Here is a 22895-nt window from a genome sequence, read left to right as displayed (position 1 = left end):
TTAAATCTCACCAATTAGCTGTAGATGCCCCAAAATTACATACCAGAAAAGTGCATCTCATGTGGCAAAAGAAATAAGCCCCTATAGGTCCTCATTAAAAAAAAAAGAAAAAAATTATAGCCTGTACAATGTGACATAGCAAATCTGATCTGGATGGCGCCCCCTTCCCTTCTATGCCCGGCCGTGCACCCATACAGCAGGTTACCACCACATATGGGGTATCGGTGTACTCGGGAGAGATTGGGTAACAAACTTTGTGGAGCCTTTTTTCATTTAATCCATTTTAAATGTTTAATTTTCCACCCAAAATGAGTGTATTGTGAAAAAATATTACAATTTGCAGACTCCACCTCCGTTTTGTTTTAACCCCTATAAAACATGTAAAGGGTTAACAAACTTCTTAAAAGTGGTTTTTCATACGTTGAGGGGTGTAGTTTCCACAATGGGGTAATTTAGGAGTCCCACTATTATTTAGGCCTCTCAGTGTCAATTAGAAGTTGATCAGGTCCATCTAAATACGGGTTTTGGTGATTTTACAAAAAATGTGAAAAATGGCCCCCAAATTCTGAGCCTCATAACATTCTAGTAAAATATGTGGAATCTGAAAAAACCATGCCAACATAAAGCAGACATTTGGTAAATGTAAATTATGAATTTATTTGGGTGCTATGACTATCTGCATCAAAAGTAGAGAATTTAGAACGTGGAAAATAAAGAATTTTTCAAAATTTTTGCCAAATTTTGTTTTTTTTCATAACTAAACGCAAAAGATTTCATCCAAATTTTTAAACTAATTTGAAGTACAATGTGTCACGAGAAAACAATCTCAAAATCCCCTGGATATCTCATAGCGTTCCCACGCTATAACCACTTATAGTGACACAGGCCAGATTTGAAAAATGGGGCCGCGTCCTTTAGGCCAAAATAGGCTGAGTCCCCTAGGGGTTAAGGCGTACTGAGATGCAGGATATTAACACACAGGACCTGCTAATTTTGGTAACTGGATTTAAAAAAAAAAAAAAAAAAGCGCAAAAACACAATAAAGAGTCAACAAAGTTGAAATTGAATTTTAATAGGATAAAGTGGTGGGTACCAGGGTGACAATACAAGCATGATAATAATAATGCCATAGAGATATTTATAATAGTTATTAGTAAATGATAAAGTATAGTAATATGGTATAGTTACTAGTACTGAAGTTAAAATACATTAGTAATAAAATTAGTATTATATCTTAGTTATAACAATGTGGTAGTAGTAATATAGAAATAATATAATAAAAAGTGTATCCCAGGGTTGTACAGCATAATACTCATGTGAATACATTCATAATTAGTGTGAATAATAATGTTATTATATTATAGTGATTTTTGGGGTTCAGGAATAGCAGTAAAATGTGATTTTTATACAGTATATATGACGACTAAGAAGAGTGAAACGGAACTTTAATTTTCAGAACTTGTGTCGGATGCCATAGCAATCCAGGTCAGTTAAGCTTTAAATCCCTGAAAAATTATACCTGGGTAGGGTGAAATCTACCGTATGTTTCAATTCATAATGCACAATGTCCTTAAAGGGGTTGGCCATATTACCTCATGTTTTAAGAAATGTGTGTAAGTGTGGGGGGCAGGTAATTTACCAATATACATCTATTCATAGTTCATCTTTATATGTAAAGTGAAGTCTCCTGTCTTTTACCTCATCAGACAGAGATTCCTGACTATAAATTGGCCGCAAATGGAGGGTCATGTGATCTCTGACCATGAACAATCGCCCTGCCAGGACATTAATCTAATCATAAGGTCCTGGCAGGGTGATTGTTCATGGACAGATAGAGATCACATGACCCTCCTTGTGAGGCCATTTTATGGACAGGAATCTCCGGCTGATGAAGTAAAAGACAGGAGACTTCACTTTACATAAAGAAAGCGGAGCAGAACTATTACTAGATGTACAGTATATGCAATGTATATACATCCCCTGAACTGCCATGTGAATGAGGCCTTAAAGGGTGCTACTATTGTCTCACACACAGCATTATACACGGAAATAGCGCTTTTAGTGAAGTTTCCGACTTTTTACATAAATGTGGCCCAATGTATTAACGCCAGTTACTGAAACACTTAGGGCTCATTCACACAAACGCAATATGCGGGCACACCATTTGCGGTCAGATATCGGTCCCCATTGGCGTCTTAAGCTAATGTAAGCACACATTGGGGCTCATTTACTAAGGGACCACACTATCAGCGGAATACGATATCGAATTTTGGCGCTTCGGCGCCGGCTTTCATGCGACACAAATCAGGGGCCAGGCCACGCAATTACATGCACTGGGAAGAAGATGGTGAACTCCGGTGGACCTCAGCGGGGAAGCAACAGATGCAAGAAATCGGGCGCACAATCTTCTTGAATAGCGGCAGATGTGTATTCCGGCGTACAACGCACCTCGGGGATCGCACAGGGACCAGGTAAGTAAATGTGCCCCATTGTCTCACCACACAGTGACCATGCACAGTGAAATATAGGACATATTCTATATTTCGCGTGTTATGGCGCTGGCCACTCGCTTCTCTGGGGGAGCAGCGCTCATTCCTCTTCCTCTCCAGCGCACGGCTCTATGTTTGCTCCAGCTATCAACGTGAATGTACCCTAAAACTAAAACATAAGTTGCCTACCTACATTGCAGCGTTTTCCCCTCCTTGCAACTAAGATTTTATGTATTGTATGTTTCATGTTCTTTTGGACTTCACATCGGGACCTTTAATATCTAAAATATTCTTTATACATTTCAATGAGGACTGTAAAGATTTTCCAATTAGTGGGAAGAATGAACAGGATGAGTTAGAATCAACATCAGAATGGTCAACCAGACTACCATAGGATCCCCTAGGAACTAACCCAAAAATGGACCCAGAGGACTGGCAGAAAACAACCAGACTAGGAGACTGGTAGTAAATATCATATCCAACATAATGGATTTCAAAAAGTCACATTATGATAAATCCCCCCTCCCACATTGATCACACATTAAGAACATATCTTGAGGATATCAACCTGTCCTTAGGATGTAGTGTCATAAGCCACCACAAACCTTTTATTGAGGATAGTGACAGGATCAGAAGGATATGATATCATCATAATTCTGCCCTATGGGCTGGTGGTGGGTTAACTACTATGGTTTCTTGTGTTGTTTCCAATACATGCACTGTATTGATCACTGTCAATGACAACGTACAGACGTCATAAGGGATACAGAATTGTTTTGTCCACCAAATACATGTTATTTGCTAATGACCATTCACTCTAAATCGATATGGTGTGTTCCGAGTCTTCCAACCCGCGCCAATGTAACTTTCCATTTTAACCTCTCTTAGATGGACGCTTATTTTCCTCAATTTATTGAGGATTGAATAGATTGAAGGCGTTGTGTCATGGATAATGTGTATCACCTATCCATGGGTTGGGGATAAATATATGATAGTGGTTGATCTCGGCTGTTGAATCCTCCTCAATTAGTCGAATGAAGGATCTCAAGATCCCTAGATCTGCTTTGGACTTCTGGGCTGTCGCCCATCCTGTCTGTTGAGCTCCGTCCTGACTTCTATGGGACTTCTGGCTCCGCATTCAGTTGTCACGGGTGATCCCGCTATCCATTTATCGGATCACGGGTGCACCCGTGTTCCCCCCTGTGGCGCGGCCCCAGCCCGGTCCCGATGTTGCGGATCGTGGGTGCACCCATGCACCGATATGTGCGGTCCCGTCCAGCAACTTACCTGGTTCCGGTCCCGTCTGGCGGTGCTCCTGCTCGTGGACTAGGCCGCGCGCGTCCCCACTCACTAGGGCGTGTGCGCCCGACTCTTCAGGAATTTAAAGGGCCAGCGTCCTCCTTATTGGCGCTGGCATCCCGTCTCTGCTATATAGCCTGGCGACTCCCAGTATCCCCTGCCGGATCTTCAGGTCATTCTGCTGAAGAGAAAGCCTCCTGAGCCTTTCCATACGCCTCCGAGTTTCCTGAGCGTTTCCATGTGCCTCCGAGTTTCCTGAGCTTTTCTAGATGCCTTCGGTGTTCCTGTGGTTTTCCCGTGTTCCTGTGGTGTTCCCGTGTTCCTGTGGTGTTCCCGTGTTCCTGTGGTGTTCTCGTGTTCCTGTGGCGGTCCCGTAATCCTGTGGCGGTCCCGTAATCCTGTGGCGGTCCCGTAATCCTGTGGCGGTCCGGTTATCCTGTGGCGGTCCGGTATCCCAGTGGTCTTCCGAGGTCCTGCCAGCCGTCCTTCCGAGGTCCTGCCAGCCGTCCTTCCGAGGTCCTGCCAGCCGTCTTTCCGAGGTCCTGCCAGCCGTCCTTCCGAGGTCCTGCCATCCCGTGGTCCTGCCAGCCGTCCTTCCAAGGTCCTGCCATCCCGTGGTCCTGCCATCCCGTGTCCCTACCTTGGCTGTCACCGCGGGCCTAGTCGCACCCGTGGAGCAGCCCGGTGGCTCCCCGCCGCAGCAAGGCCATCCCGCTTTGTGGCGGGCTCTGGCAAAGACCAGGAGTCCACTTAGACTCCACTCTCGGGTTGCGGCTAGCATCGTTATCCCCCACGGTGGTCCAGGGAGTCCACAGACTTTAGCCCCAGAGACTCTTCCCGCACCCTAGTGCGTGACAACAGTGCAGCTAAAACCCAGAAGCCCAGAGCAGATCAGGGGAACACCACTGTTCCAATGATTGTGGGAGAAAATCTACCACGATCCCGTTGATATAGGGCAAATATATAATTGATTTATAAATATTTATATACATATTTTTGTATACTTTGAACAGTCCCTGCCAATAACAATGTGTTCATGCTAATTACCCTATATTCTCGAGTATAAGCCTAGTTTTTCAGCACAAAAAAATGTGCTGAAAACCCAAACTCGGCTTATACTTGAGTAATTTTATTCTATATTCTTTTGGATATCCCAAACTTCATGTCAGGACCATCATCAAATTCCTCAACACAGATTGGATCTCCCTTTATGATATGCCAAAAATACATTGACATTCTGTAGGATATTGAGGATTTTTCATTTAGTTAAGAGCACTGTATAGGATAATAGTATGAGAGTTCTAGAAAACCAAAATAGATTTCATCACAAAGCATAACTATATATACAGTAATGAATCATTTCTCATTTAAGACTATGAGACTTATTACTATTTCTTCCTTAGAAACAGTCTTGCGGTCTTACATAACTACCATATATTCTCGAGTATAAGCCTATTTTTTCAGCACAAAAAAATATGCTGAAACCCCAAACTCGGCTTATACTCAAGTAAAAAGTAAAAAAATTATATCAAAACTCACCTTTCCAGCTTCCCCCGCTGCTGGCTATGTGCTGGGGCAGGGGGCTGGCTATATACTTGGGGATATTGGCTGGCAGGCTATATACTGGGGGGCAGGTGCTGGCTATATACTATGGGGCAGGGTCCGGCAGGCCATATACTGGGGAGGCTGTGACCAATGCATTTCCCACCCTCGGCTTATAGTCACGTCAAGAGGTTTTCCCAGGTTTTTGTGGTAAAATTAGGGGCCTTGGCTTATACTTGGGTCGGCTTATACTCGAGTATATACAGTAATTCATGTATTGTCAATGTGTGATCAATGGTCAGGAGACCTTCAGGGGGTCAGTAGGACAGATATGTGTTGGAGCTCTCAGATGTTTCTATCGTTTGATTATTTAGGGGTATAGTCTGGGGTATAGTCAGGACCTCTTAGAAGCTTCACCACCTACAGTGCAGACGATGGCCTTGTACAGTTTTATACAACCTTCTCTTGGTTCTCCAATACATACACTGTATTGAACACTGTCAATGACACCGTATAGAAGTAATACTAAGAGGCCCTGGCCGTTCCCCGGATAGTTCTACACCAGTACAAGCCTTAATAAATCCCCCCTAGTGTGTGATAAAATATGAGAGTAAAAATGGCCAGTGAGTCAATGAGTAGGGATGAACGGACCTGAACTTTAGGTTCGGCTTCCTCCGTTCTTCAGCGCATTAAGTCCGGGTCAGGTGGAGCTGGCAAACGGAGGACACCAAACCTAAAGTTCATCTCTACCAATGAGTAATGTCATGACAGTACTGAGGGTACACTGTAATATTATGAAATCTGTAAGGATATGATACGTTTATGGGTTGATGATACCAGATGTAGATCCGATGTTGGTTACTGGTAGAGTTCCCATTTGGAATAAGCTCTGGTGACACAACTCTCTCCATTGTAGGTTTATCTACAAAAAGAAGATAAGTAAGAGAAGTCATGTGCTGGCAATGAGAATCACACTTATTTTGGGCCTCATAGTAACCCAAATTCTACTCATCCAAGCAATCCGGTTCAGACATAAGTGATATGTGTAACACAAAATTCGGCGCAAAACGGAAATCGTCGGAAAAACCCAACGAAAATGCGCTCTGCTGACCCTTAGTAAATGAGCCCCAATAAGTTAGATCTGATGGTATGTTCCCAGTGAACTTCTAAATCCTAATCTATCTTAACCTAACCCTATACTAACTACTAACTACTACAGTACTTTCTATGCTAAACTACAGTTTATCTACTTAATATGCTAATTACTGGCAGGGGCTGCTGGAGTGTGGAGTAGTCCCTCCAGGCAGCAGGAGCAGGGGCTACTGGAGGGTGGAGTAGTCTCTCCAGGCAGCAGGAGCAGGGGCTACTGGAGTGCGGAGTAGCTTCTCCAGGAATCGGGAGCAGAGTCTACTGTTGAATGGAGTAGCCTGCTCATCCCTTGGACGCTGCTGCCTCTTCTCCTTCGGGCGCCACTATCTATATGCTTTCCGCATAGACTCATAGAGGATACTCCATGCCCCAGTGGCCACTGCCAGAAATTAATATATTAGTTAGATCAACTGTAGTTTAGTGTAGAAAGTATTCTAGCTAATAATAGATTAAGGTTTAGAAGGTCATTGGGAACCTGCCATCAGATCTACCGGAGTCGGTGATCATACCTGTCTTGATAGGAATAGCGAAATATTAATCAGTATTGAAGAAAATATATAGCATTTAGGATCACCCTGCAGCGATGGACTTTATATACAGTATTTTTCGGACTATAAGGCGCACCGGATTATAAGGCGCACCATCAATAAATGCCTGTTAAAACGTCTAGGTTCATATATAAGGTGCTCCGGATTATAAGGCGCACCTGATTATAAGGATGAATGACCAGCAGGTGGCAGACCTGTGTACAGTTCAAGGCAGCTGTTTTCTGTAAGTCCGGTTCATATATAAGGTGCACCTTTGATTTCTGAGAAAATCAAAGAATTTTTTGTGCGCCTTATAGTCCGGAAAATACGGTAGCAGTCGTGGGGAACCTATGACATGGGCTCCAGAGCTGGCCTTCTCTATGAGGACCTGGGCCGTCAGTGCAAAGTCTGTACCGGGCCCCCGACTGTAATTTATGGTTTATAGTACTAGTCTTCTCATATAGGAAAGTGACACCTTATGGGCCCCCTAACCCATTTTGGGCCCGGTTGCGACCGCACCCTCTGCACCCCCTCAAGTTATGCCCCTGTCCAACGACAATCTGAATCTCCTCTCCTTCTATCATACATACAGGGGGTCATTTACTAGGGGCCCAATTCGCTTTTTCCCGACGTGTTACCCGAATATTTCCGATTTGCGCCGATTGTACCTGAATTGCCCCGGGATTTTGGCGCACGCGACGGAAATCGGGGGGCGTGGCCGAATGAAAACCCGACGGATTCGGAAAAACCGCCGCATTTAAGAAAAAAAATGTGTCCGCCTCCGGGGAACTTCAGCGCAGCAGCGCCACCTGGTGGACGGCAAAGGAACTACCTTAGTGAATCCCGGCCAGACCCGAATCCACCGCAGAGAGCGCGCCGCTGGATCGCGAACGGACCGGGTAAGTAAATCTGCCCCACTATTGAAAGCTGTGACAGAACATAGAATACATTTGTTCCATCATACTGGAGAAGTTTTAGTGTAAAAAGTACTCACATAGTGATGGCAGTGGCAATAAAGAATAAGGCTATGATGCCTTTATTTGCAGTTGAAGTATGTCCAGCATTTTTCTTAGGATCCGTTGCTTCAGAAGGACAGGCTGACAAACAGAACAACAAGACAAGCAATAAATAGATCAAAATAACTAAAATACAGCCCCTCAATACATAAGACATAGATGAGATTTATTAGAAGTCTCTTTGAGCAGAATTGTTCTAGTTGCACCTGGCAACCAATCAGAGCTCAGCTTCCATTTTCCCATAGTAATTTATAAAATTAAAGCTGAGCTCTGATTGGTTTCCATGGGCAACTAAACCAGGTTTACCTCACAAACTTATGATAAATCTCCCCCGTGTAGGTAGCCAAACTCCATCTAGAGTAAACACTCCCTATAGACGCAAGAGCTCACAATTCTTGTTGTCCCAGAGGTGGGATCCCCAGCGATCAGCAATTTATCCTCTATCCTGTGGATAGAAGATACTGGAATACCCCTTTAAGCTCTGTGTTTCCAACCCATATACTAAAAAGTGTATTGCTTCATTACTAAAAAAAAAAAGCATGCGTTTTTGACAGGTTTTACCAATTGTCTTTATTAAAACTGGTGAAAAACGCATGCGGTTTTTGACGGCCTGCTTAAAAACGGGCCAAAAACGGGTTAAAAACGCCACATGTGACTGCAGCCTTAGGCGCTAAATGGCGCTTGTAGAGGAGATAGGTTGCAGATACAATTAAATACAGTGATCAAGAGATCCAAAGTACCAGACATAGCACCCAGCACACGTGCACCTGGTACCAGGTACTAGTAGTATATCATTGGATCAGAGGTTTCCTTATAGTGAATGTTAAAGACAGGGTACCCACCTGCAGTATAGGATACCTCCTGTTTTCCTGCGGCAGGTCCGCCATGCTCATTGGCTTTGCCATAGTTAAGAAAGAATATGTCATTTGCTTCTTCCTTTAACTTCAGTAGGACGTGAGTGCTGTTTAGTCTTGTGGCCGTATCATTGCCTTTACAAGGTACAAATTCTCCATCTTTTGTCGCTTTATTGATCGCGCAGTAGGTCTTCCTATCAAAGATGATCTCCAGAAATTGGTCGGAGACGTCAGAGGTGTTAAAGTAGCAGCAGGTGTAGGCTGAAGCCACTAACAAGAAAAAAACATTAAGCTAAAACACAGTGTACAATAGCATAAATGTATGGTTCAATATATTTTATTGAGTATTGAGCATAATACATGTTAAGGGTGAACATTTTCACAAGTATTGCATCGCTAAAGAAACAACACATATATGGTGCGTAGAGTGGTCGGCAATTTGCACAAAAGTCATTATGGTGTAGATTTTAGTGACCAAACAATGGCCAACAAATTCTCAGAACTTGAGAGCAACAAAAAGACGAATAGACATCGAACATACGAGCGAGTGAAGGTTAGGATGCGGAGGGGTTGGTGGGGGAGATGTTTTGGTTGAGAAGGTGCAGGAAAAAGTTTACTCTATGATTCTAAAATAGCAATGTATGTAATGCACTTCAACAGGTAGAATGGAATGTTGCAATTAGGTTATGAAAGTGGGAACCTATGCCTCGATAGAGGAGTTATTAGGTGTGTTATAATATCCAAAGGTCCTTGAATCGAGGAGCTACAACAGACTAAAAAGTACCTTAAACAATATTGCTACTAACATGTTACAAACAGTGCAGGGATACTAGACAAGGGACAGTGGGGTAGGAAGGGAAGGGGATATGCGGGTAAGGACAACAGAGGCATGTCTTTGTGTCCCGGCGTTATGTCCCAACTGTCAACCATGTCTCCATAGCTGGAAGGGATCTAAAGGTGATCCAGGGGCTCCAGGTGTTATGGAAGAGGTCATACTTGCCCTCATCGCTTGCCTTATGCTCCTCCATGTGTAGTCTTGTGTTGAGTGCTTCTACCCACTGTGCCTTAGTGGGAGGGACATTAGATTTCCACAGCCTTGGAATTATCTGCCTTGCTGCCATAAGGAAATGTCGGAGCAGGCTTTTTTTGAATTTAGAGATAGTCCCTGGAAACATTGAGAGTAGGGCGAGCTCGGGTGAGGGGGGGGGGATTCCTGGTGAACAAATGTCCTTGAATAGTTTAAAAATCTCCTTCCATAAGTCATATATCGGAGGGTATTCCCACCATATGTGTAGCATGTTGCCTTCTGCATCTCCGCAGCGCCAGCACCGGGAAGAAGCCTCAGGGAACATTTTATGCAATTTACCGGGATAAGATTTTATAATTTAGTTCTTGGAGACGACAAGAGACTGAAGCCTTATGGGTTAAAAGAAACCTTTTATTGCCATTGTGCATGTGAGAAAGACTTTTGAAGGTCTCTCCCAGGCGCTAGCAAACAGAGGTAGAGTGTCCCCCAAACCCTCCCGTATCAGCATAGCGTAGACCAAGGAGATCGTGTGGACTGGGGGAGATGAGTCTAGACATAACTCAATAGCATAAATGTAGATTAGATACCGTAATACTAATTATCTGGAGTTATTGTATTTTTCGGACCATAAGGCGCACCGGAGTATAAGGCGCACCATCAATAAATGCCTGTATATACAGTAGTGATGCAGTATAAAGCATGGCTAGGCTTTTATGGCCGACTTATAAGACTTGAATACATATTAATTGTCAATGTAAAGGAAGTAATTCAGTATAAGACACTACCTCTTCATACTTAAGTCAAGAAATGTGTACTTACCACTAATAAGCATGTACAAGACCCATGGCATCCGAATACCTGTAACAGACACAATTATTATTCCAAAGAGAGGCAATGGTGTTGTTAATTGATCGGATTATAGGATACATAAAGATATTCTGCAGGTCGAGAAAATAAACTCTCTATTCTTTGAAAGCTGAAAAACTTTGACTAAAACTTTTAAAGCACTAAAAATAAATCTACCACTAGGATGAAGGATTGTAAACCAAGCACAGTGACATACAGGGGCAGATTTACTTACCCGGTCCATTCGCGATCCAGTGGTGCTTTCTCTGCGGTGGATTCGGGTCTTCCGGCGATTCACTAAGGCAGTCCACCAGGTGTCACTGCTGGACTGAAGTCAGCCGAGGTCCGCCGGAGTGCACAATCCATTGCCAGGTGAAGGTAAGCGCGTGTCCAGCGACACTTTTTTTTAAAAATGCGCCGGTTTCTCCGAATTCGTTGGGCGTTTCGTACGGCCACCCCCCCCCCATTTCCATCGCGTGCATTCCGGGAAGATAGTAGAGGGGAGGCCCCAGATCATATCCGGCATCCAGGAATCACACTTAGCCAAGGGATGTAAAACATCAACTCATGATTCCTTTATTCTAGAACACGAACACAGCAAAGGCAACAGGCCAAGGTAGCAGTTCAACTGGTCCAGGTCCAAGGTGGCTGGTTGGATAGTGTCTAGCAAAGGGCGCTGTAGCTTTAGGCTGGAGAGACTCGGAGCTGCTTTAGCAGTGATCCAAGGCAGGCTCTGGACGGCGGATCTGAGGCACCTCTGCTTCTCATGAAGACTGGAACTGAACTCTCAGCAAAGACCCTGAACTTTCTAACCACAAGGAGTTTTATGAACTTCCCTTGAGACGTGGAGAGTTCTATTATCCAACCAGGGACCTTCTTACAAATGGATTCACATTAATCAAACAGTTCATATCATTGGTTAACATGTAAATATTCCTTCCCAGGCAGGTGTTATGCAACTGTAATACCAGATATAGACAGTAGATGGCAAACAGAGGTGATCAGGCTCTATGGGACACATACAATCTAATAGGAGGGTAATATTTCATGATGGCTGCGTTGGCAGTGGCATTAAACATACTTACCCATAGTTCTACCTTGGGTCCCTTTCTTCTACCATATATTGCACAATCCTCTTTACACCTGCAAATTAAACATATTGGTTATGAAATGATCCATCTACTTGGATTGTAGTATTATACCTGTTGCCATAGATCTTACAATCTATGCACGTGAACCCCACGTGGTTGCATTTTGAACCATAACACCCCCCATTAAGACGGTCCTTAACTGGTTAATCTATATTACTTAAAGTGAAAGGTTTGCAGGGATCTAAACACAGTGTAATAGAGAATCCAGATACAACTGCTCTATAACATTCTGCTCTCACTTACTACCTAGTCTACATAGCTGTTACCCGGCAGTCGCCATCTTGCAGCACATGTGCTCGCCCTACGCTTTACGGAAACTTTCTTCTGCAGCTTTCATAACATGACAGAGAGGATGAAGGAACATCAGACCTGTTAAACTATAAAGCCTTCGCCACAAGAAAGGATGTGAAAGTCCAAGTGAAGGTTATGTTTTGTCGTAACCCTTCTTCCTGCTCTACGCTTGTGATGTAACGTCAGGTGATCTCTATAACGTATATACGCTGTATAGGGCTACGTCGCACGTTACGGCAGCAGTAGTTGGCACCGTATCTTTATTCCTATTGTTCCATATGACTGTTATTACTCTGAAATGTCTTATTTTATGTGTATATGTTCCAAGCGCTATATAAATAAAGATTAGCATTCTTTACATTGGGTAGAATACAACTGATTATAGGAAGTCAGAGAAATTCTTTCTGTTCTTGTTATATAAAGTCACTGTAGTGTAAAGAAAAGTGGTTTTGAGGTTTTGGGCAGAACTTCTGTAGTTGTCTATCCTTACACTGATAGTCGTGGTCAAGAAACTAGAAAAACATTGCGAACTATGTAGCTGTAAAAGGGGTTGTCCAGGTTGTAAACAAAGCTTACAGCTACCTTGCAGCTTGGGTATGCACCTGCTTTGATGTTCCCCACCTGAGGCTTTAAGTCCAGCATGCTTTGCTCCCCTGCGCCTAAACAAATGTTCCTAGCTAGTCTAGTCCTGCTGGCGACTATGTATGGCGACTTGTTCTGTGAATCCATTTCTGATCAGTGTTACTCCGTATACGACCCGGCTAGTCAGTCCCTCAAATTGTGCCTCCCATCAGGTCCCCCTCACATTGTGTCCCCCCAGCAGCTCCAACTCTTATGTTGCCCCCTTTACTGTGCCTACCCCAACAGGTCGCCCTGTTATTGTATCCCCCACCACCAGCTCCCCCTGTAAGTGTGCCACCCCAGAAACTGCCCCAGCTGAGAGGAGCTGCTGTGGAGGAAGGTGTAAAAGTGAGTGTGTTTTTTATTTTAGCAGAGGCTGGTAGTGCAGGGAGCTGCCGGCTGCTGCAGAGCTGGTGTCCAGGCACATGCCTCCTGCCGGGCGAGACAGAGCCCGAAAATCGTGACCGTCCCGCTGGATACGGGATGGTTAGAAAGTAATACCCTTAGGCTGCATTCACACACATGTATGGGGGACGTATATACGGCCGATATACATCCCCCATACACTTCTATGGGCTCACGGCCCTGTAGGGGAGCAGTACGGTGCGGCACATGTGCTGCACCGTACCGCTCCGTAGCCCGGGAAAAGATAGGACATGTCCTATTTTTCTACGTGATACGGCACCGTGCGCTGTATCTTCCTATGGAGAGGGGCCGGGGTGAGCTGCACTCTTCCCCTGCTCCTCTCCGCAGCGCCCATGTATGCCCGCCATACTATGGTACGGCGGGCATAAATTGTGTGAATGTAGCCTTAGTCTGTTGCCCAAAGTGAAACCAGTAGGATAGCGTGTTGGGTTCATAATGCACTAGTTGTTACACAGGGTACTTGGTCAAGACAAAATCATACCATATTAAACATTACTTATTACATTTATTATTATTTTTTTAGATGCATTAAAAAAATGAATGTGATTGCAAAGTCTTCCGGTATAGTTAGTAATTTAATATTTTTTAACACTGGATGGGCTCAAAAGGGGCACTCCACCATTATGAATCATGAAATATAAGATGGATCTATGTCATTCCTTATCTACTCTGACATTTTAAAGTAGTAACAATCACAGATATAATTTATGGTTTAAAGCTTTGCAACAATATTCATGTATAATCTGAAGAGACACTAAATTCTAGCAGCAAAGGGGCATGGGTGAGTCCCCCCATTTGGCCTGCCCCTCTTCTAAGGTCTGAGAAACCTCTGCAGAAGGTCATGGTCCAGGATATTGTCCTCGGGTTCCCAAGATCTCTCCTCCGGCCCGAACCCCTTCCAGTCAACCAAGTAGAACCGCTTACTTCTCACCATTTGAGTGATGATACATGGAAGGAGTTCGGGATGCGCAGGGTGGGAGGAAGGCGGAGCTTGTAGGCCACAGGATTGATGCGCCTGAGTACCTCGAAAGGACCCAGGAAATGAGGACCAAGTTTGTAGCCAGGAATCTTCAACTAAACATACCTGGAGGACAACCAGACTTTGTTGTCCGGAGATATAGTAAGAGGAGGCCTGCGCTTCCTGTCCGCCTGGAGCTTGGTACGAGCAGAGGCCTGTAGCAGGGAAAGGCGAGTCTGCTCCCAAATAGACTTCAGATCCTGTACCAACTCTTCAACTGCAGAAACATCTGAGGACACAGATAGAGGAAGAGGAGGGCGTGGGTGAAGACCAAAGTAGACCAAAGTAGAATGAAGCAGAGCCGGCAGATGAAGAATCCAGGGAGTTATAGGAAAATTCTGCCCATGGTAGCAGAATCAGTCGTCCAGACGGGCAGAAACATAATGGCCGAGATAGCAGCCCAAAGTCTGGTTCACTCTTTCCAGCTGGCTTAAGGCGGGATGGTTTATTACGAGCACAGGAAGTGCAAGAACCCACAAAATCCCGAACATCTTTGACCAGGTCAGGCCACCAATAGAAACAGGAAATGAGGGCCATAGAGAGTTGCACTCCACGGTGCCCAGCCACACGAGAGCAATGTCCTGAAGTCAATATCCTCTTGAGCAGTCTGGAGATATAGGAGATTCTTGTGAGCGGTATATATATACGCAGACCGGATGTAGAGCTCCCTTCAGAAGATAACGCCATTCTTCCAGAGCAAGTTTGATGGTCACTAATTGGAGTAATTCCTCTCTGCGGAGGGGAAAGTCTTAGAGAAAAAGCTGCAAGTGAGAGTTCGGCCTTTGGGCCCTTTCTCGGTGAGCACCGCCCTGGCTCCAATTGAGGAGGCATCAACTTCCAGATGAAAGGGCTTCTCTGTATCAGGCCGATTGAGAACAGGGGCTGAGGTAAAGGCAGATTTTAATCTTGAGAAGGCTTCTTCAGCCGCCGAAGGCCAGAGACGGGGATTGGCGCCCTTCTTGGTGAGCATCACAATAGGAGACACAAGAGAAGAAAAGTGCGGGATAAACTGCTGGTAATAGTTCGCAAAGCCCAGGAATCTTGGTATTGTACGTAGTCCTTCTGGACGCAGCCACTGTAGAACAACAGACAACTTGGCATGATCCATCTGGAGGCCCCTGTTGGAGATAATATAGCAAAGGAAAGGAAGACTCCGCTGGTGCAATTGACACTTTTCAAGTTTGGCGTAAAGGCGATTGGTCCTGAGACGACTAAGGACTTGCTGTACGTGGGACTGGTGGGATTCAAGATCCGAAGAGAACACCAAAATGTCGTCCAGATAGACCACGACACAGGTTGTTAAAAAGTATATATCACAATATTCACTTGTACTAGACCATGCAGAGTTAAACTGATAGCCATACACGAGCTGTGACATACACAATTAGGGATGTACATTACATCCAGCCTAAATATATATGAATACCATATATAGGGACACAGAACGTCCAACACTACAAGACACACCTCTACTATGACTATATATGACAGACAGACAGTGTCGTGGCGGCTGATACCGAGAGGCTGTTACATCGGGGCTGATACATCAAGGCTACGACAGCTGGACGACGCTCACAACTGAAACTCTTGTGCTCTCACATCTTGGACACATGGAGAAGAGACAACAGGTGTAATGTATAACGATATATGGAGGAGGAAGAGATGGAAACCTCCCGGCCATCTCCAGAACATATTCTCACTGATAAAGTATACCTGTGCAAGTATCTTGTATCCTGTATTCTGCAACCTGGATGACGCCAATAAAGGAGACTTTTTATAAGTATCATCAAGTCCTTCTGGTGCCACCGAGTGATGTATTTGGGGAATAATCACTTTGACACCAAGTATAGTTATTTGTATCAAATTACATTTAACAATACATAGAACAATAGACGATATCTATTAATATTTTACACAGGTATATACCAAATATTCGAAGTGTCCATATTCCACTCGTCACTCTTGCGAATATGGATGAGGTTGTAGGCCCCACGAGGACGATCAAATAGCTCCGTGATCAACGGCAACAATAGCTGTTCTTAATTGTGACCTTATTAAGATCGCAGTAGTCAATGCATGGATGGAGTGACCCACCCGTCACGAAGAAGAAGCCTGCACCAGCTGGAGAAGAGGATTTACATATAAACCCCCTCTGCAGGTTCTCTTTGATATAATTCGACATTGCTGCGGTTTCAAGCACAGACAGAGGGTACACCGTTCCCGGCAGCAGATCAACAGGGCACCGTTCCCGCCAGAGCACAAAATAGCAATCGGAGTCGGACGGAACTGGGTCAAAACCAAGATGGGAATTGTATAGCAATAGAATTTTCGGAAGGCAAAGCAGAAGTCAGATACAGAAGATAGCAAACAATAAGATAGCCAAAGCACAAAATAGCTGAGATTAAACTGAATACCAGCACCCTCTGAAGGATCTGGGCAGAATATAAAGAGGACTCGCATCACACTCACAACGCGTGCTGCTGGGATCTCCCGGCCCGAACGGGACTGAACTGACATGCTGAGTTCAGTCCCGGTTTGCAGCGTTCGGGCCGGGAGATCCCAGCAGCACGCGTTGTGAGTGCGATGCGAGTCCTCTTTATATTCTGCCCAGATCCTTCAGAGGGTGCTGGTATTCAGTTTAATCTCAGCTATTTTGTGCTTTGGCTATCTTATTGTTTGCTATCTTCTGTATCTGACTTCTGCTTTGCCTTCCGAAAATTCTATTGCTATACAATTCCCATCTTGGTTTTGACCCAGTTCCGTCCGACTCAGATTGTCTGTCTGTATCTGTTAATTGTCTCTCAGTATATCTCTCAGTGTGACCCCGCATTCCCTGTCTCACACTTGTACTGGTTTTCTGTGCACCAGTGTGAACACTGGTCTATATCTGTATTCATGTTACCTGTCCGCTCCACCATCCAGCAGCTGCCATACAAAATAAGTCTCCCCTCTCACCTTGTAAGGTCACTTAGGGACTGTCAGTTAGATTCCTGATAGCGAGTTTGACCTTGTCAGGGCGACTTATCTACTGCAGGCAGGGCCTAAGCCCACAGGGACATCGCAGGGTGAGTCACCATCACTTACCTACCCTGACAGCTTGCGCCAAGCCTGGTTGTGGTTGGGTTACATTACAATAACAATTCTGGAACATCTGTCCTCAAAACATTCTGGGTTTTACCCAGAGGTCGCATTAATGGGGAGTATTTTCTAGTCAAAAAGTAAAGTATTTTTTCTACTAATGCTGCTGTGTGATGCTCCTGAATCACATACATGAAGAAGCTGCTGGATACTTCCGCCTTGTATAATTCTCCACATCTTTCTCCTACTAGTAACAGATGTGATCAGCATCCGGACATGAGCCCCCTCCACCCCTCTCAGTGATTGGGCGCTGCAGTCACTCCCTAAACTTCTGATAGATAGCAGCACCCATAGGTCACCATCAGTCCTCTACTGAGAGCGGACAGCGTTACTCCACCACAGGTGGACAATGTGCACCCCCAACGACACCGCCGTCCTGCACGCCATCTTCAATCCCAGCGCGCCATTCGGTGATATCTGTGGTGATAAAGACAACAATACACAGCAAGAGCCGGATGTAGGTGAGTTATCTAGTGCACCTTATAGAGGGGGAGAGTTATCATCATGTTTCTGAGGTAGAACTGTTCTAGAGCCCATGGATAACACATAAGAAGATTACCACAGTCACGGTGCTTGGATCTATGAGTAATGTCCCAGGTTTATCCTGATGGATTTTGATGGTAGATTTCCTTTAAATCTAAAAATAATAATATCATTTAATATGTTCTGTGTGGAGGTTATTTTTTTCTCCTTTATATATGTTTTATTAGTTTTTTTGATTTACTGGTTTTATTTTTTTTGTTAAGTAATATGGCCCCTTAATTTTGACATTTTCTTTTACAGCTTCTTTTATCACCACTATGTTGGAGGGTTTTTATCATTGAGCTCTATGTGGGGTGGAGAAATCAGCTCTGCCTCCTCACCGGGGTCCCCAGCTGTCCCTGATTGTAGGGGCCCAACATGGTTGACCGGAGGAACAGAAGCATTAAACCTCTACCATAGATTACAATAGCCTAGGTATAAAGTCCAGGTTCAAGGTCCATAGGAAAAACTTCCTAGTTATATTTTTTTCTGGGAAACTTGAGTGACAACTAACCCTTTCTGTGCCAGAAACTCTATGCCCTCTAGGAACTAGAGCAGATTTTATTTTTCTTTCTGGGTCAGATCTGTAGGAGGCCCAACCCACTTCCGCGAAGCCACGCCCCCACCACACCTACTGTACTTTCCTAAAAAATGGTGAGAATGGTGTAATACGTTATGAAGATCCAAATATGTGTGTAAATTTGTGTTCTGAGGTAAGGGGTTGATAAATACCCCCAAATGTGTATTAAATTTTTTTATAAATTCTAATTTTTACAAATTCACAGTAGAAGGCCACTGGGACCACCACTTATCAGAAGAACCGGGATCCCTTATACCATACCGAAATGAGTGAGACTACCTTCTGACCCCAATTCTCGTGATTGGTGGGTGTCCTTAAAGGAATATCATGATAAACCAGGGACACTTACTCATAGATCCAGGCACCTTGACTGTGATAATCTTCTTATATTTGTTATCTATGGTCTCCTACCATCTAAAATCAAGGTTTATTATTATGCTAATGAGCTAAAAGGGCTCTGGTGGGTGTTTCCAGAGCCCCCCCCCCACCCTGGTGTAGCTTCACAGGCTGTTACAATGAGCAGATCAGATGAGGCATGTTCTGCTCATTGTAACAGCCTGTGAATCTGCAGCACGGAGGGGCTCTGGTGATCATTGGGTGTCTCAGCGGTCAGATCCTCATCATTGTGTTATCCCCTATCCTGTGCAGAGGGATAACTTGAAAACTTGGAACAATCTCATGTAGGGCGCACAAAGGGTGACACAGGTGACACTACTGAGTTTTCTAATCAAAAATTATTACATTTGAAGTTTTTTGGAAGGTTTGTCAGATGTGTATCCTGAGCAAACACAGGGTCATTCATTATCCAGAGTGCGGAGATGACTTTACCCAGTATTTGTTTTGTGGAGATCGACTTTCAGATCAACACATGGGTTTAGGCCTGAGCGATTTCATATACATGACTGTATCTATAGGCACTGAACGCTGGAAACCCAGGACACCATCATGTAGGTGTGCAGAAAAACATGGCTGATTTGGAGACAAAATAAAAAGCGCCACAGCTGACTTCAGGTTGTGTGTGGTATTGCAGCTTATTTTTTGCACATATCCCTTGGACAGGTCTGGTGCTGGACGACCCCTTTAAATCTTCTGGCTTTTGAAATTAACTGTTTATTTGCTGAAATGTCTACTATGTTTTCACACAGGAGGCGCAGAAATGGACACAGATGGGATGTGAAGATTATTTAGGGATTAACCCTTTAACTCAGGGAACTTTTTTTCTGTATTACTTGTTTGTACACTTTTTTATTTATAGATAGCAGATTTCCCGCTGATTTATTGGAGGAGGCTCAGAATTTGGAGCTGACCGGTGTACGGGCGGCCGAGTCTGGAGATGTGAAGGCAGCAGTACAGAAGTTCACTGAGGCGATCACGCTTCTTCCTGAGCGGCCATCTGCATACAACAACCGTGCCCAGGCTCTGCGACTAGAGGGCAATGTGACAGGTGATGAGCTACATGTAGCATTATACAGTAGGACCGCCGGGCGATCCCCCTAAGCCACACCCCCAATTATCCTCATTGGGATTAGAACCCAGAACCTGCAGTGTCCATGTATAATAATGCCGCAGCGCCCCAACCAACTGAGCTATAACCTCAGTGATTATCTAGATGTAGAATTTTGGTAACTAAGAACTATGACTACTGTTACACTGTGACACAGATTTAATGCCTTGGTATATAGAGAGGGATCTTCTCAGAGATTATTGTAATTATTGAGACTATTATTATTATTATGGAGATGATTATTATTATTTTTACCATTATTAATAATCATCTCCATAATAATAAAAATAAAATTTATAATAATAATAATAATAATAATAATAATAATAATTGTCTCAATAATTACAATAATAACCTCTGAGAAGATCCCTCTCTATATATCAGTGCATTAGTCTGTGTCACAGTGTAAATGGCAGATAACACTTCTTAGTTACCAGAAATCCTCAGCTCTGTATCACTGGGCTTATAGCTCAGTTACTTAAGGCTCCGGTCTACAGTGCAGAGGGTCCCAGGTTCGAATCTCAGCCTGGCCAAAACTTTATTTAATTTAATTATATAAAGAGCTTGTGCCTGGGGAAGCCCTGGAGACCATATATGGACAGATGCTGATCTGACCTGATGATGTGGTCCCTGCTCTCTCTGCTAAGCCGACACATATGGACAGATGCTGATCTGACCTGATGACGTGGTCCCTGCTCTCTCCGGCTAAGCCGACACTTCTCTGAAAAGGATTCCCTCCCGATGTCTGTAGAAGCCATTCTGTACTATCAGTTCTGGCTTTTAAAGTATTTACTCTGCGGACACAGCGCCGGGACCTGGGGGGGAAATCCGTGACAATCTGACAGCTGCCCGTGACGCGGGGCAGAGGTAAGAAAAACGGGAAAGTCCCGTCAAAATCGGGACGGTTGGGAGCTATGCAGTGTTAGGATATACAACCCTGGCATTTAAATGTATTTTTCACAGTCCTGCTGCTACTAACAACAAAAAAATACTGACTGCTCAAAACTAATGAAAGATTCCTTAAATACACTAAAAAATCTGGTGTAACTGCTTGGAATTTATACAAAATTTACTAAATCGAGTGTTTTTCTCTCTTTTCCACTAGGGGCGCTGCAAGACTTGGACCATGCAGTGGAGTTGAGTAAAGGGATGGGTATTTCCGGACGCCAGGCTCTGGTCCAAAGAGGACTGATCTTACGTCTTAAAGGCAATGACGACGCAGCTAGAGAAGATTTCCAGAGAGCGGCACAGCTGGGAAGTGACTTTGCCCGGCAGCAGTTAGTTGCGCTGAACCCATACGCTGCGCTGTGTAACCGCATGCTGAGGGACATGGTGCAGAAGCTGCAGGAGCCAGACCTACAGGAGTGCTGAGGGATGCAAGGATCCGGGACTGAATAGAGAATTCACCTACATCCCCTTCCTAGAGATAAAGGGGTTTTCTAGCTAAATACTCCGGGGGCATTCATCCCTCCCTGATGTCCAGGCACTGCAGAACCCAACTCCATTCCACTGCCTCGTGTCTACTGCCACACAGGAAATGGGTGGAGCCTCCTATTCAGCCAATCACTAGGCAGTTTTGTGACCCCGCCTTTGACTGTGATTGGCTGAATGGACATCTCCAAGATGATGAGCATCTTCCACTAAAGTTTCTCTTCCACTATTGTTATCCAGGTCCAGAATTGGTTCCTCTAAGAGGAGTCATTCCTGACTGTTTAAAGTCTGTCCCATCTTAGTTTTTTTCAGCCCCCAGCAAATGTTTAATAAAAATAAAAGCAATAGTTTGAATCTAATCGTTTTAATTTCTATTGTTTTGTTATGTCCACTTTTTGTTCCCAGATCTTGAAAGTTTGTGGGCGATAATTTAACTTTCCCGCCCTCCGAAAGGATCGGGAGTAGAAGACACTGACATATTTAACAATATAGGAGGGGAAAGCGGGGCGGCCGGGCCAGGTCAATAACTAAATAGTTTGCACGTGTCTGAGAGAGATCCTGGAGGGAAGCACCGCCCACTGGACACTTCTCTAGAGGCACATCCTTTTCCAACTCATAGCTGTTTGCAATGGGGCAACTGCTGTGTTTTTCCTTTTAAGGGGAACCTGTCACCAGATTTACCCCAAAAAGTTACCTGGAATGGTATGAAATGTCTTTTTTAGAATTTGCCTTTGTTATGTGAAATCTCACCCGTTTACTTATAAAAAAAAATCTCTTTGAAAATCATGTGAAATAGAGCAGAGAAGAGTCATATTTCTCCAGAAATTTGTCAAGTTTAGAGACTGCAGGGGCTGCCCCTTTCTTTAATTATATAAGATCTAGTGTCGTAGTAAAGATAAGAATGTTATTTTTCAGATCACATCAGGGTATAACAAGAGATACAGACTTATAAAGACATATTGAGCTGTGGATAAATATCCATTTCTTGTCTTTTTTTTTCTTACCACTATCTCTGGTTCTGTAGCTCACAAGCCTGATGGGATCTGAAGGATGAGATTGTTATCGGCGATAAGACAACAGCAGCATGTTTCTAGGTCCTATAGAACTGAAGATAGGGGTGTCAAAAGTGGCCATCCTCCTGCAGCCTCTTAACTTGACTCATCTCAGGCAAAATATGACTCTTCTTTGCTCATTTTCACATGACTTTGGAGGAGATTATTTATAGGTAAAGGGGTGAGATGTCACCAAAAAGAGGAAATTCTAGAAGGACATTTCATCTCCTACCTGAGGGGGCTGGCATTTTAATGGGGTAAACTTTGCTGACAGGTTCCCTTTATGAAACTAACACAATGGGTGCCACTCGTAGTACAAAATAACAAATAGGAAGAGATTTTAAATCGTTTGCTACCATAACGCCAATATCTTGCAGGGGCCGCGTCATTTGACATTGTAAAAGCAGGAGAA

The 22895-nt window shown here is 44.1% G+C and overlaps 1 protein-coding gene across 1 annotated transcript; it reads left to right on the top strand.

Annotated features, from left to right (window-relative positions):
• Positions 1-17683: 17683 nt before the first annotated feature.
• On the top strand, positions 17684-21790 carry TTC36 (tetratricopeptide repeat domain 36). Its single transcript, XM_072155567.1, has 3 exons — positions 17684-17855; positions 19752-19940; positions 21106-21790. The coding sequence occupies exons 1-3, from the start codon at positions 17744-17746 to the stop codon at positions 21369-21371; spliced, it is 567 nt and encodes a 188-aa protein (XP_072011668.1). The 5' UTR covers positions 17684-17743; the 3' UTR covers positions 21372-21790.
• The last annotated feature ends 1105 nt before the right edge of the window (positions 21791-22895 follow it).

Source organism: Engystomops pustulosus, chromosome 6 (genome assembly GCF_040894005.1).
Source record: "Engystomops pustulosus chromosome 6, aEngPut4.maternal, whole genome shotgun sequence".
In the NCBI taxonomy this organism is placed as follows: Eukaryota; Metazoa; Chordata; class Amphibia; order Anura; family Leptodactylidae; genus Engystomops; species Engystomops pustulosus.
Note: the sequence above shows the minus strand (reverse complement) of the source record. Positions and strands in the feature narration are given on the sequence as shown.

Excerpts from the sequence above, each read along its gene's own strand:
- TTC36 (XM_072155567.1), top strand. The coding sequence starts at position 17,744 with ATGTGCACCCCCAACGACACCGCCGTCCTGCACGCCATCTTCAATCCC. Across the intron at positions 17,856-19,751 it reads ACAGCAAGAGCCGGATGTAG|ATAGCAGATTTCCCGCTGAT; the intron begins GTGAGTTATCTA and ends TTTTATTTATAG. Across the intron at positions 19,941-21,105 it reads ACTAGAGGGCAATGTGACAG|GGGCGCTGCAAGACTTGGAC; the intron begins GTGATGAGCTAC and ends CTTTTCCACTAG.